The 13,507-nt window shown below is 39.1% G+C and overlaps 1 protein-coding gene across 15 annotated transcripts in view; it reads left to right on the forward strand.

The window, feature by feature from the left end:
• The window catches only part of LOC120431125 (sortilin-related receptor-like), a 150,868-nt gene that overhangs the window by 70,372 nt on the left and 66,989 nt on the right, over window positions 1–13,507 (forward strand). For 14 of the 15 annotated variants that reach the window (XM_052706728.1, XM_052706734.1, XM_052706733.1 and 11 more), the window contains exons 6-8: window positions 780–809; window positions 986–1,309; window positions 1,627–1,758. In XM_052706728.1, the coding sequence (XP_052562688.1) occupies window positions 780–809; window positions 986–1,309; window positions 1,627–1,758 (486 nt within the window). The remainder of the gene's footprint in view (window positions 1–779; window positions 810–985; window positions 1,310–1,626; window positions 1,759–13,507) is intronic. The other variant, XM_052706731.1, reaches the window with a different exon arrangement.

The raw sequence follows: 13,507 nt of genomic DNA on the forward strand, positions 1-13,507 counted from the left end.
ATAATTTTTCTTATTTATTTATTTTTTTCGTCGCATGAGGCCGTTGCAAATATTTTTAAAAGTTTATGTCGCGAAAAAAAAATTCCGTCAACACATCGATATTTTGAAAACTAATGCAATTGGACGCGTGTAAAATGCATTTTGAAACACTTTTTTCATTAAAATGTTGAAACCTTGGCTTGTAATTTCAATTTTTATGTTTTTTTTAATTTTTTTTTTTTTGGATGGGGAAGTCAAACGTTGGTCCATTTGCGTAAAAGAATTTTTGGGTGACTCACCACACATAACCTTCGGACGCCTAGAAATCAGCAGAAACTTGCAACAGAGACCACAAAAGACCCGGGGGTCGTTAAAGTGACTTGCTTTGCTTTTTTTAGGTCAAAGAACAATACAATATTTATTTACAACAAGCCTTACCCGACAAACTTTGTTCTGTCTTTTTTTCGTTTGTTGACGTTTTTAACTTTTTTGCTTATTCAGCCTCTTGTGATCAAAATTTTATTTTACGTAACTTTTCCCATACAATCTGCAGACTTTCCGGAATCGGTTCCAGAGTGGCCAAAATTGTAACTTTTTGGCGTAAGAACCTTCCTTGGGCTTATACGAACCCAACGCAACAAAGACCACCTCGATCCGACGCTCCGTATTGAACTGATTCGCGTTCGAACAAAACCGTCGAAATTTTTTATATATATAGAAGATTTAAGTACATATAATTGACGAAAATATAATGTACAGTAGTTACGAACAATTTATCAAATTCTATTTAAATTTTATAGGTATATTGGACGAAGACTACACCGACACAGGTATATGAACTAGATACTTATAACTCATAATAGTGTTCATAACCAGTTGAAAGTTGACTTTCAATACATTCAGTGACCATAATAACTCATTAGTGCACTAAAAAAATATACAGCTTTCATTGTATTTTACATTCAAAGAATCGAGAAAATGAAAAAGAGTATTTCTCTCCATTCAGATTATGCTGATCCAGGTACCGACAAGTCAATCGATACAGATTTTGAATCCGAAAAACCGTTCATAAGCGAACGAGCTAACACTGTGTCCAGCGTGAATCTTGAAGACGATGATGATAACATCATTGTTGAAACTGAAACGCAACCTGCACTGCCACCATCGACTCACAAGAACGACCCAACCGAGGACTTGTGCCGTGGGGACGACAAAGTTCGATGTGGAAAAACCAACGTGTTCATCTGTGATATACAACGATGCGATGGCCAACCAGACTGTCCCAATGGCGAAGATGAAGATCCGGCTAGTTGTCCGGAAAATGTCAGAGGTTGTTCACTTCGTTTTTGTCTTGTCTTTCGATTTCTGCGTTATAACTGGAATGTTTACCTAACATTTTGTCGCTTGATTTTACCCCCATTTGCTTTTGACATAAAACTGCTTTCCAGCGATCATGGTTCCCGTCAAGGAGAAATGTATCTCATCTCCAAGTTGCGTTCTCATAAGTCTGCCAGCATCGAACAATTACCATAAAAAATGTCATGGAAGCCAAGCATATACTAAACCGCAAATCATACCTTGTCGTGAACTTTTCCTTGCAAGCCGCTCTGTAATAGTGAAATATTGAAACGATGCCTTCTCTTCCAGATTGTTCCGACGACGAGTTCAGCTGCGATCAGGAAAGATGCATTCCGAAATCAAAGCAGTGCGACAGCCATCAAGACTGCGATGATGGCACGGACGAGATCGACTGTCCGACTGAGGCTCCGCCGGCACGAGGTAAGTGACACCATGCTTTCAAAAATCTGCAAATATATTTTTTCTTGAACTATGGCTGAATCAAACTGTTGGCGATTATACACACTTTCTTTCAACATTCATATGACCATTTGAACATACACGGAGAAAAAAGAGTTCCCAAAATCGTGAACAAGCGTTCATGAAAATGGGAACCTCGAACAAAGTGTTCAAATCCCATTATACGATTTTTAGAATTTTGAAAAACGTACCATGAAATTTGAACACTTTGTTCGTGGTTCCCATTTTCATGAGCGCTTGTTCACGATTTTGGGAACTCTTTTTTCTCCGTGTAGAATTGATCAAAGAAAGTTTCCTGAAAGGAATTGTGGTTCTATAACTCACCTTGCTTTGGCCTACAACTTCATTTAGCTTCAAAAAGTTTCAAACTTCTACTGTTTTAATACACGAAATTTCTCAAAAGAATCTGTCAAAATGTCACTTTGTACCACACAGTAAAAAAATCATGGTAAAATTACATCTAAAAAGGGGTACATCTTTTAGGTCAGAAAAAAAACATTAATTTTACCTCTAATAATGTGTAAATTTACATCTGGCAGACGGTAGGGAAAAATATCTGTAATAACAGAAAAATATCAAACCGGCGATAGTTATATCTAGATTACTAGCTCCGCGCCCTAACCCGCACGGCCAACTCGCCGCTGTGAAAACTGAACGATCAAAGCCAATGTAGCTCTCTCCACCCAAAAAAACACATTTTTAGTGAAAAAATCTGATTTTTCCCGTTTTCGTAATTTTCTCGTTTAATATGTGAAATTACCCGAGGAATCCGATAAAAATATTTTCAGACCCAGCGATGGAATAATCATCATCAACATAAAATCATTGGACGTTCATCAAGAGAAAAAATCCGACGGGAGCATGGCTCTCCCCTCTCGCGCGCGAAGGATCGGTAGAAGGAGTCTAAAAAACCAGCCATAGAGTTATCTAAGCCCGAGCTCACGCACACTAGCGCCCCATTTGTTTTGCTGGCGGGTACAAAATTTAACCTCAATCTTTTTCGTGTACGTACACGCAATACATGCCCATGTAGATAACTCTATAGAGCTATCTACGTGCGCATGTATTGCGTGTAGATACACGATGGATTTTTAGGTTAAAATTCGTGGTCGCCAGCAAATGGTAAGGTAGTGTGCGTGAGATCGGGCTTAGATAACTCTATTGGCCGAACCGTTCATCGTTTGAACTTCTGTCAAAATTTTGTCACCCGCGTCCAAACAGCAACTCTTTTCCGATTCTCTTTTGTGCGGATGTTCGAACACAAACCCAAGTTCACGTTGAGTTTCAAGCTTTGGTGACTTTGGGTTTGAACTCTTGAACAACAATTGTTTGTTGAGTTGCAGTTGAGTCTTTTTACCGGACGGACGCGTTTTTTAATTCGCTCTACACTTTATTTTTATTTACCTTCACTGACCCAGTCCACAAACGTAAACGTAAACATATTTATTTTTTTTTGTCGCGCGTCGCGTGTGCACTTATTAACAAACGTAAGCAAAATGCAGTGCTATGTGCCGACGTGCTCTTCACCCTTCGACCAACAATACCTCTGGAACTGTACGGGCATTTGTAATCGAAAATTTCACGCAGCCTGTATTGGGGTCAAGCGTGGCTCCGAAGACGACTTGCAACTACATGTACTTCCTATATGCAGCCTTTGTCGAAATAACCTACATATGGAAATCGACATTAGAAAAATAATGCAGCATCATTTAGAAGGCAGTCATATGATCTTGACTCACATCAAGACCAATGACAAGACAAACCAAGAAGCCCTTAATGAACTGCATAATAAAATCATAGGCCTGCAGGAAGAAATTAAGAAATCTGCAGAAATCGCAAGTCGAATACTTTCGGCAGTATTAACACAGGCACCGGCAATGGACTTCCCCTTAAACGAAGTCAGAAAAGCATTTGAAGACACCACCTCGGACCAGAATCAAAAACTCGCTGAATCATTCTGCCGTATCCAGGAAATTACGTCATCCCACCGGGATGACATAATTAAAACAATTGCCTCAGCAGAAAAATGCCCCTCGGACATAATTTTAGCAGTCCACGATGAAGTGAGGGCCCTCACTTCATCCATCAATAAACTGCAAGACAATGAAATTGAAGTCCGGCAAAAATCACTGGCAGAAGAATTAAACGAACAAACCGTACTGGAAATCGAATCTGGCTGGCGACTTATCGGCAGCAAAAAAATTTGGAAGCCAGACTGGACCGACTTCGACGCCAGGCAGCGGACTCGCCGTCTTCAGGAAAAGGAAGCCGAAAAAGCACGTCGCCGCAACCGAAAACATCGTCAACAAATTCAGCACCAGCAACAACAACAATCACAACAACATCATCAGCAACGCCGGCAACAGCAACACCTGCAGCAACAACAATCACATCAACATCTTCGTCGGCAACAGCACCAGACCAACTGCAACTCTGACGCAGGCCGAAACCCAAGTACGCCACATTTTAACTTAAAGGACAATCAATTCGACCAGGACAACGCAAGTAGCAGCAACTTTTTCACTCATTCGTCAACCAAATTGTCCGACAAGGAACTTCTAGACCAGGCAAGGGTCGAATTTTCTGGCCAACCTCCAACTACATCGAATTCAAACTTCATCAACTTCCGAAAAGGGGAAACCATCAACCCCTACCGGAAGGAAAAAACGCCAATCGTCCCACCTCTAAACGCCACCACGCCGCAGCCAGCAAAAACGTCATCACAAACTCCTGAAGTAACAGACAGTATGTTCTGTCTGGACCCAATGAAGCCGCCCATAGTACGCCTAACTGAACAGTCTGCAGTCGGCGATGGCCGTTTCCTGCTGGCCAGACTCCGCGAAATTAAAGTCTATGACAATCTCAGACTATACTTGGCGTATCTGAAGGACCAAAAACCGGACGTCTGCATAGACGGACTAACACTAACCAGCATGCATGTCTTTTTTGCATCCAATGGCCTGCCTACTGAACCTGAACATCTTATGAACATCTTCATGGAATACAACTCAACAATTGGAATTTCACCTAAGCAAACCCTCACCGACCTGGAAACCTACAGGAAATATGTAACAACTAGAAGACTTCAATACCTGCAGCATTCGCGCGAAGCCGCCAACAAATTTTACCTGCCGACTACATCGTCGAATTTTTACAAGCATTGACGCCTTCTAACACGGAAGAAGAAATGACACCCTCGCAAGAGGCAGTAAGTACTATTAATAATTTAAGTATGTCTCCAAAAATTTCTTCAACGGAACAACAGAATGCGAATGAAATTCTAATTTATTGTCAGAATTTCAATCGCATGAAAAGCCCAGGCAAAATGAAGGAAATTTCTTTAAACATTCTCTCACATTCTTTCGACATTATTCTTGGAACTGAAACTAACTGGGACGAAAGCGTCCACCCTGAAGAAATTTTTGGAAACAATTATTTTGTATTCCTAGGCAATAGAAATTTAAATCTCAGTCAGAAAAAGTCAGGAGGCGGCGTCCTCTTAGCCATAAATGCCAGACTTAATCCAAAAGAAATTGTAACTGAAAAACATTTTCAATTTGAACAAGTCTGGGCCAAAGCCACTATTGCAGGCCAAGTACACATTTTTGCATCAGTATACTTTCCGCCGGACCATGCAAATAAACAGTCGTATGAACTATTCTTTAAAACAGTAGAAATCATAACATCAAAAATGGAACCGGAAGTAAAACTTCACATTTATGGCGACTTTAATCAAAGCAAAGTCGAATTTATATCTGACCAAGAAAATGAAGCAATTCTTCTCCCAGTCATTGGGGAAAATGAAACTTTGCATTTTCTCTTTGACAATATTGCAAATTATGGACTTTTCCAAATCAATCATGTAAAAAACCAAAGAAATTCATTTTTAGACCTTTTATTCACTAACTGTATTGAAGACTTTCATGTACAAGAATCTGTAACCCCCCTTTGGAAGAATGAAGTCTTCCATACAGCAATTGAATATTCTATTTATGTCCATAAAAACACTTTGCCCATTGACTGGGAATATGAAGAAGTCCTGGAATACAATAAAACAAACTTTGTAGAAGCCAAACGTAAACTACTTGCAATTGACTGGCAAAATTTATTTAATAATGAAGGAAATGTCGACGAATTAGTAGGAAAATTCTATACGGAAATTAACACTATAACATCTGAAACCGTACCTACTAGAAGAAGACGACGTAATAACACAGGCAATAAATACCCAGTGTGGTTCACTCCACAACTAAGAAATTTAAAAAATAGAAAACAAAAAGCCTACAAACTATACAGAAACAATACAAATGACACAAATCTTCTGAATTATCTGAATATTTCCGACCATTTTTTTTCTGCACTCAATTCTGCCAACGAAGAATATAATAGTAAAGTCGAATCTGAAGTCAAATCATGCCCGAAAAATTTCTTTAATTACGTAAAATCCAAATCCAAAAGTAGTAACTTCCCATCGCAAATGCAACTGGACGAAAATGTAGGCAGTAACTCAAAAGAAATTTGCAATCTTTTTTCAAAATTTTTCAAAGAAGTATACACCTCATTTTCCGAAGAAGACCGCGACCGCGACTACTTTTCATATATACCAGAATTTCCAAATGACGTCTTAGTCAATTCTTTGTCAGAAACGGAAGTACGCCAGGCATTGAAGGACTTAGACTCATCAAAAGGACCAGGACCCGACGGAATAGCACCTGCATTCCTAAAGAACCTTGCAGAAGAATTGACATATCCACTGCATCATCTTTTCAACATGTCAATAAATACAGGAAAATTCCCACAAACATGGAAAAAGTCTTTTTTGGTGCCTATTTTCAAGTCAGGCCCAAAATCAGACATACGTAATTATCGCGGAATTGCCCTTTTGTCTTGCATTCCAAAACTTTTCGAATCTATTATAAATGAAAAAATCTTTCAGCAAGTAAAAAACCGCATCACATGTAAACAGAACGGCTTTTTTAAAGGCCGCTCTACTAGCACCAACCTTTTAGAATTTGTAAATTTTACACTGAATGCAATGCATAATCGCAATTTCGTAGAAGCAATTTACACAGACTTTAGTAAGGCATTTGACAGAATCGACATACCATTATTAATCTTCAAACTGCAGAAAATTGGAATTCAACCGAATCTTTTGGAATGGCTTAAGTCATATTTGACTAAGCGCGAACAAATTGTTCGCTTCCAAAATGTACTATCGGAATCAATTCACGTCACCTCTGGGGTTCCGCAAGGATCCCATCTAGGACCTCTTCTTTTCATCTTGTATGTAAACGACATTTCCTTCATTCTTAAAAAAATTAACGTACTTGTATATGCAGACGACATGAAATTGTATATGGAAATAGGAAATGCCAATGACAGTCATGTATTCCAAAACGAAATTAATCTTTTCTACACATGGTGTAGTAAAAGCCTACTCCAATTGAATGTAAAGAAATGTAATTCCATTGCCTTCAGCAGAAAACATGAAACACCAAACATAACAGTATTATTAGGAAACCAACCAGTAGAAAAATGCAAAGTAGTACGTGATCTAGGTGTCATCCTAGACTCACAACTAACTTTTGTAGAACACTATAACACAATAATAAACAAGGCAAAAAGTACATTAGGCTTTATAAAGCGCTTTGCATTCAACTTCCAGGACCCGTATACTATTAAATTACTCTATATAACGTATGTCAGGCCACTCTTGGAATACTGTAGTATCGTCTGGAATCCATACTATGCCGTACACCAAGCACGTATTGAATCTGTCCAAAAACAATTCTTACTGTACGCACTACGTAAACTTAACTGGACTGCATTTCCTCTCCCATCGTATGAAGCACGCTGCATGCTCATAAACATACAATCATTACAAGAACGTCGTAAATTTGCCATGCTCTCTTTCATCAACGACATTATTTCTCAACGCATACAGTCAGCAGCATTATTTTCAGTAACATGCAATAGTATTCATGAACCAAGCCGTACTCTTAGAAATTCACCACTTTTTAGAATAACTGCATACACGACAAATTATTTAAAAAATTCGCCATTAAATCAAATGATGCGCTTTTATAATGAAAATTCACAGTACATACATTTCGACATGTCTAAACCGGAACTACGAAAAAATCTGTACAATAGAAATAATATCTAGTATGTAAGAAAATTGTAAGTAGTCTACATAAGCTTGACGAATAAACAATAAACTCTGTTTGAAAAATGACATGGATTTCAATAAAATAACTTGTCAAAGCTAAATTAAAGCTCGTGTATTGCTTAACCCATTTGTTTCAGACAAATGTGCAAACACGAGTTCAAACAATTGTTCGGCTAACCCGACGAACCCTGTTTCAAACAGAACAGTGTTCAAGGTCAAACACGAATGAAGGTTCAAAAGCAAACCGAGTTTGCCAGCGAACTCGTCACCAGGGTTCGATTTCAATGACTGATTATTCAGCTGAACATCTTTTTCACTGCTACACTGAAACGTCACACGTCGAAAAATGACCTGTCACATTTTGTAGATGGACAATGTGTGTTAACAAAACGAAATAAATAATTTTAAGTTGTGCTGACAAGGAAAATCACCAAAAATCATCAGCAGATTGATTTTCTTGGAGAATTTCGGGAGCGATTTTCTTTTGCGTGATTTGCCTCCTCTCTCTTTCGTGGGTGAATAAAGTGAAACATTAAACTATTTTTCCTTACCAGCCTATCTAATAACCATACATTTGCGCTAAAGACAGCTAAAATCGGATTCAATGGCGCGTAGTTATGCGAAAATCGACGGAAATTGCAATTTATGGACCCTAACACGGTGTTTTTGTGGGAAATGGCTGAATTTACGTTAACTAAGGCCGTTGCAAATATTTTTCAAAGCTTATGTCGCCTCCCGCCCCCTTTCAAAATTGGTTCGAAAAATCAGGGGATAAAACAATTTTTTTTTTCAGAAAACTTAAAAATTTCACTAAAAATAGAAATCAAATTTTTTATAAAATCCAATGTACAGCACCACAAAAATTATTTTTTCCTGAAAAAATTGCTGTCAATACTTAGATATTTAGGAAACTAATGATTGCAAGACAACTGGACTACCCATGTTTGCATAAATGTCCCATATGCAAAAACAGCAAGCTGAGAAAAACGCATTTAAAGTTTGTCCCACACATAAGGCTGGATTTCCTCCTGATTTCTAGAACAAAGTACTGGATGTTATAGGCTCTTTTGAAAGAGCACACAATTTCGAACCAAACTGCATCAATAACTCAAAAACGATGAAAATGCATATGGGACATTTATGTGATCAGGGGCAGTGGACAGGTGTATAATGCATTTAAAACATTCTTTTCATTCAAATATTAAAACCGAGGCTTGTTTTTTTCATTTTTTTCTTTTTATTTTTTTTGCCCTCAAACCCTCCCCTCTCCTTGGGGAACTTTATTATAATTTTGGAAATGTTTGAGCAAGGCTGCAGAGTCGGTTACTTAATTTTTAGCGACTCTGTGTTCTCAAAAAAAAATCACTACAGACACCGCCTCCGACTTCGACTCCAACTGCGAATCCAAATTTGGCTTCAACATTTGATTTGAGATTGCATTAATTCAAGTGACATTTTGATAAAAAGTATTTTGTTGATCTTAAGGATAGAAGCACAGTAAAACAAAATGGTACCGTCATCTGAGGCGAATTGGGATACATTAAGCAATAGGGTGGGTACGTTTTTCAAAAAGTTCTCGGATCAAGTTTTAGTATGGTTCCCCTTGTAGGGCATGCCCATAGGGACTTTCATGCCAAATATCAGCTCATTTGGTTGTAAACTGGCTGCGCGCATCAGGGTTAAAGTTTACATGGGAATTACTATGGGAAATTGGAACTTTTTGTTCAAACGCTCCTACAGGTCTGGGAAAATCACGCGCCAACTTCTGGTATGGTCAGGCCTATGGGGAATGGTCTGGAGAACACTTTTCCCGAAGAGAGCACATGGATTCGTTGTCCCTAGACCTGGCGCATCGGCAAACAATCCGATGTCTCCGGAATCAACGGTTTTCCCTCAAAAAGCATCAAATTTTCCTAAGCATGCTATGAAAGTTTGATGAACACCGCGACGCCATACGTCAGGCAGCTACCACGTGGATGAGAAACGGCTGGAATATTCAATGGCAAACCTTCTTTTAACTAGAAAATGATCATTTCGAGTAATCCTGATATTATTTAGACGAATTCAGAATCTTTGCATAGCAAATTTGTATTTTTTTGCAAATATTTCAACCACGTGGTAGCTGCCTGACGTATGGCGTCGCGGTGTTCATCAAACTTTCATAGCATGCTAAGGAAAATTTGATGCTTTTTGAGGGAAAACCGTTGATTCCGGAGACATCGGATTGTTTGCCGATGCGCCAGGTCTAGGGACAACGAATCCATATGCTCTCTTCGGGAAAAGTGTTCTCCAGACCATTCCCCATAGGCCTGACCATACCAGAAGTTGGCGCGTGATTTTCCCAGACCTGTAGGAGCGTTTGAACAAAAAGTTCCAACTTACCATAGTAATTCCCATGTAAACTTTAACCCTGATGCGCGCAGCCAGTTTACAACCAAATTAGCTGATATTTGGCATGAAAGTCCCTATGGGCATGCCCTACAAGGGGAACCATACTAAAACTTAATCCGAGAACTTTTTGAAAAACGTACCCACCCTATTAAGCAATCTTGCGACTGCTGTTTGAGCCTTGGTACTACATCTCCTTCAGGGTTACTTAAAAAAAATGAAAGAATTGATTAAATTAATGCTAAATATATCCTTTTAAAAAATTAAGTTACAACATTATCAAACTTTAAACATACTTCAACAAAAAAAAATACAAACTGTCGGGTTTACAGCAAAAAAAAAACGTCGTTAAAGTTAAAACCCGTAAACCATGCCAGAAAATGATTGTACTCTCGCACTCGGAATCCCGCCCCGTTGAATCTGAAACGCCCTCTTCGGAGCGGCAAAAAGGGCTCCAGCTGTGCGACTAATGTAAGCCATCTCGCTCCTCTTCGATGGATGCTCTGGTCCCGTCCTTTTTAGCACTCTGTGTATACGTTGTGAAACGATACAGATACGATTTTGCTTGCTGCGAGTTTCGGCGGCCAGGGCAAGTTGTTCCATAATTTCCTAACCTAGAAAGCGCGCGAGCGATGAGATTAAGATGCGATGGATGCCGACTTGGTTGTTAGTGGTTTGATGGCGAAGTGGGGGGAGAGACCGGAGACGCGAATAATATTAATAGATCCCGGTCGGACCAACGTTGTTCCGAGCGGCAAACGGAACTTTAGCCACTACTGTGCAACGCGCCGAGAGGACACATGCGGAGCGAGTATCATCGTCCCCCGCACGTTGAGCTTTGACTCTCGATTGCGGATGTTTTTTCTCCCGCCGCTGACACTGGTGATCTAGCTTCGAAGTTGTACGGCTGTTGTCTGCACTGGCAAAGGGCAACCAGCGAAGCAAAAAACGGCGACCGACATCGCCAAACAACTTCGCATCGTACGAGGGATTCTGGCAGAGTATGAAAAGGAATGAAATATTATGAAGGAATTTTAAATGATGCAAAAACTTGGACGCTTTTGCCATTGAGAACTAGCGTGGTCAAAGAGTACACCATACACGGGTAATGATGTTGTTCTGCTGAACCAGTTGGATTCTAAGTTAAGCTCGTTATCTACTAAAGTGATTTATTTTCATAATAAGTTGTTATAAGTGGATTTTGAATTATCAAATAAAGAACATAAAAGTCTAATTCTGACGTAATAATCGATAAGGACCTTTTCACTTTTTAACACAAGCTAATTCCGATACAAAAAAATCCCTTTGCATATCAATGATTTGAAGCCAACTTTAATATTCTCCATGATGTCAATAACAGCGAATGTTGGCCTTCCAGGAAATAGGCAAACACGTCCAGGCCCTTAAAGGACGTTATGCAAAACACACTGGAAGTGCGATCCTCATCATAAGACACAGATCAAACACACTCGCTTTTCTGTTCCTTTTCGGTCGTTTCCTCGAGATGCAGTTGCGCTGGCTAGCCGGGCGTATGAAGTCGCATCGTAAATTTTGCTTGCATCATCATCTGAGTATTAGGACGGGGGAGGAACCAAACGAGAACCAGAAGAAAATTTCGCGCCTTGCTGAAGGCTCCGTCATAATGTATAGTATGCTAATTGGTTTGAGTAATTAATATGAATAGAGGGAGTTCACATGTCTCGAAAAGTGCCAACCGGCGCGTTTCTGGCTGAATTTTCAGTGCTTTTTACTTGACCCAGATAAAGAAACCAGTTTAATAAAGGTTAGCATTAAGAAGAAAAAACTCTACTCAGTAAACTTATGAACCAACCGATAGTAAATCCTTCTAATAACACTCAGATAATCCCAGTAAATGTTATTCAAGTTATTTAAAATTATTTAAAATCATTTGATTGAAGATTCACCGAAACCAAATTCCTCTAAAATTCAGTGGCAAAACAACTGACATCCGTTGGCACCTGCAATTAGGTTTTACGCCGATTTTTAGGTTAGAAATTTGACAGTTCGGCTGCACTGTTTACATTTGTTGCACGTGCATGTGTCTAAGTAAAAATGTGTGTGCGTGTGCGCTCGTGACGTCATGCTGTAAAACCTAATGCAAAGATGACCAGCCATCCATAGGTGGATGGCGTCGCTATTTTTAGACCACGCTTTCCACTTTTTTCCATCGAAACCGACTACTTTATCGACTTCATTTTGCTGGGAGAGATAGGACGCTGTCTATTTTTAGACGATTACTCAGCACTTTTCTACTCTTGCACTTAAAAAAAGCAGATGGCAGCACGATGTAACGCCACGTCACTATGCAGTCCAGCAGTTCATTGGTTAGTTCCACCGCTTCACTACCAGAGGGTTTAAAAATAAGAAAGGCAATGGCGAAGAGCATAATCTGTCTCTCCGCCACCCGTAAAAAAGCAAAAAAATCCACTTTAACGACCCCCGGGTCTTTTGTGGTCTCGGTTGCAAGTTTCTGCTCATTTCTAGGCGTCCGAAGGTTATGTGGAGAGATCCAAAGTTTGTTTACATCCGTAAGATAAAAGTGTTCCGAATTTGTGGATTTCAAGGGTCAAAGTTTGCCTTGAAAAACTTGATATGACCGATTCTTCGGCTCCTTTTCAAAAAAAATCCAAGTTTTTTTAAGCGTGTTGGCTGTAGTGGCAAAATACAAGAAGAAACCCTCCAATGTTATAACATATTTGGAAAGATAATTGATTTTACTAAAAAGAAATATCATGCAGAATAAACCATATAGTACCTGTGCTTCTCCTGAAATAAAAATGTAGCGTGACGGGACAACATCGTAAAAATGGACTTTTAAAAGGCACACTACAAAAATCGCTACAGTTTTGCCAGTTTGATTTTTAAAAACTTTTGCTCTTCTACACATTATCACAAATTGAAAAACGAATCTTTTGCTCCTTGAACTGAAAGAATTGGTTGAAATTTGAGTTTTTGCCAGCCATTTCTTTTCGTGACGGGACAACGAAAGGAGCAGATTTATGAAAAAACTCCTCTCCCGTTCAATGGTTTGCATACCACATTTGGTCAATATTCTTGGCTTTTAAGGTAAGAAAACGCATTTAAAGCACATTGCAATTATTGCATCATAATAAAAATGATTTTTTTCATATT

The sequence above is a fragment of the Culex pipiens genome, chromosome 1, assembly GCF_016801865.2.
Source record: "Culex pipiens pallens isolate TS chromosome 1, TS_CPP_V2, whole genome shotgun sequence".
NCBI classification, from domain to species: Eukaryota; Metazoa; Arthropoda; class Insecta; order Diptera; family Culicidae; genus Culex; species Culex pipiens.